The 2,480-nt window shown below is 51.9% G+C and overlaps 1 protein-coding gene across 1 annotated transcript; it reads left to right on the top strand.

The window, feature by feature from the left end:
• Positions 1-545: 545 nt before the first annotated feature.
• On the top strand, positions 546-2,268 carry LOC307237680 (neuromedin-U receptor 1-like; the record flags this gene model as incomplete). Its single annotated transcript, XM_080010440.1, has 3 exons — positions 546-1,230; positions 1,642-1,875; positions 1,958-2,268. The coding sequence occupies 3 exons, from the start codon at positions 546-548 to the stop codon at positions 2,266-2,268; spliced, it is 1,230 nt and encodes a 409-aa protein (XP_079866566.1).
• Between the last annotated feature and the right edge of the window lie 212 nt (positions 2,269-2,480).

The following is a 2,480-nucleotide window of genomic DNA, read 5'->3' on the forward strand; positions in this document are numbered from 1 at the left end:
AAAGTGGACGGTGTTGTCTGAGGTGACAGGGGTTTGCTGGAGCGTGGTGTGGGCTCTGCTTTCTCCTTAAAAGAAAAATAAATAAAAAAAGGTTCTCTTGACTTGCATGTATTGATAATATTGGATTGGTTATTTTGTGATCTATTTCGGTCAGTATGAAGTTATGCATTAACCTGTTTCTTACATTTGGTTTTAGTGCAAATGCATTAAAATGTTATTATAAAATGATTGCACTTTCATCTTGCATCTTGATTTTTTTTTTATTGGTTTTCCCTTTTTATTGTATTTTACAACTTCTGATTCTTAGCACTGTGAGTGTGTGTGTGTGTGTGTGTGTCTGTATATATATATATATATATATATATATATATATATATATATATATATATTTATAAATCCTCCATTCGTATTTGCTGCAGGCAAATATTCATTAAATGGTGATTACTATTTGCCTGATAAGAGATTATTTAGATTAAGTTTGCTCAATCATTATCTAATGCTTTGTTAGCTATACATCCACATACTCTGCTCTCCATCCTGCAGTCATGACGTCCCTGCTGAACTGTTCGTCTCCGTCAATCTCCGCCTCCGCTGTGCCGAGTGACCCGGGCTGCCCGGATGGTGCTGTGCTGTGCCAAATGAACCTGTCGTCCGTCTCGCCCGACGCCAGCGCTCGCAACCTCCACGACCTGTGCCTGAGTGAGGAGGAGTACCTGGCCATGTACCTCGGCCCCCCCAGGTCCCCGGTCTTCCTCCCGGTCTGCGTCACATTCCTCACCATCTTCGTGGTGGGCACCCTGGGCAACGCCCTGACCTGTGCCGTCATCGTGCGGTACGCTGTGATGCGGACGCCGACCAACTACTTCCTGTTCAGCCTGGCGGTGTCCGACCTGCTGGTGCTAGTGCTGGGGATGCCCCTGGAGCTCTACGAGATGTGGCAGAACTACCCCTTCCTGCTGGGCGAGGGAGGCTGCTACTTCAAGACCTTCCTGTTCGAGACCGTCTGCTTCGCCTCGATCCTCAACGTCACAGCGCTCAGCGCCGAGCGCTACGTCGCCGTGGTGCACCCGCTCAAGGTCAGGCACCTGATGACGCGCGCCCACGCCAAGCGGGTCATCCTCACGCTGTGGGTGATGTCCATGTTGTGCGCCGTGCCCAACACTACGCTCCACGGCATCATGGTGCTGCCTCCAAAGTTTGGACGGCAGTTTCCCAAGTCGGCCATGTGCAGTAGGTGAACGATGTGAGGTTTGAAGGACCAATCAGTAACAGCCCCCGCAGCAGGCAGTAGTTTGGAACATTGGTAAACGTGGCTCCTCCTCCACAATCCCAAACTCAAATCAATCGAATCGAGGGTATTGTATCTACTACTGTAATGTTCAATAATGTACAGTTAAGCGGTAATACACCCCTTTGTACGTTGTTTTCAAAGTTTAGAACAACTCCAGGAAAGTTTGTCAAGGAAAGCCATTAGCAGCTGTAAAGGTGACAGTGGACTGACTGGCATCGGTCAACAAGATTTGGGAATATAGTACTAATTGCCCCTTTAACAGTGGAATTTGCTGACAACTAACACTGGGAAAGGAGCAGGTGTCCCACCGTCTTCAACTCATCTTCCTAACTCCTCCTCCCCCTCCTCAGGTGTTGTGAAGCCCACCTGGATGTACAACCTGACCATCCTGGCCACCACGCTGCTGTTCTTCCTGCTGCCCATGCTGATCATCAGCGTGCTCTACCTGCTCATCGGCCTCCGGCTGCACCGGGAGCGCGCCGCGACGGAGACGGAGCGCCTCTCGGGCCTCGACCGCCAAAGCCTCTCCGACTCCAACAAGCAGCGGCAGAGGAGGCGCCACCGGCAGGTCACCAAAATGCTGTGTAAGGACGTGCTTTCCCGTGCTTTCGTTCCCAAATATCTATGCAAACCCGCCAACCCGGTGTGACCCTTCCTTCCTCCCAGGCGTGCTGGTGGTGGTGTTCGGCCTCTGCTGGGCCCCCTTCCACGTGGACCGCCTGGTCTGGAGCTACATCGACACCTGGAGCACCCGGCACCTCGAGATCTTCGAGCACGTGCACATCGTCTCCGGCGTGTGCTTCTACCTCAGCTCCGCCATCAACCCGGTGCTTTACAACCTCATGTCCACCCGGTTCCGCGAGATGTTCCGGCAGGTGGCGTGCCGCTCCGCTCCGCGGAGGAAGCACGGCGGCCAGGGCACCCGGATGATGATGCGCGGCACCAAGAAGATAAACGACGGCGGGAGCCGGGCTTGAAAAGCATTGGGATCACGCCGCTGGAGGCCGTCACCGTGAAGCCGCGCGACGCCACGCGGAACACGGGCCTTCGTCGGACCGGTGGAAGGAGACAACAGAGCCTGCACCAACTGAATGTAGTTCAAACAACATAACAATTTCAGAAAAGGAAATCATTAGAATTAAAAATTTAAATGAATTTCACTAATGCAAAAAAGAAAAAGAAAACAGCA

This window comes from Zeus faber (genome assembly GCF_960531495.2).
Source record: "Zeus faber genome assembly, chromosome: 12".
Classification (NCBI taxonomy): Eukaryota; Metazoa; Chordata; class Actinopteri; order Zeiformes; family Zeidae; genus Zeus; species Zeus faber.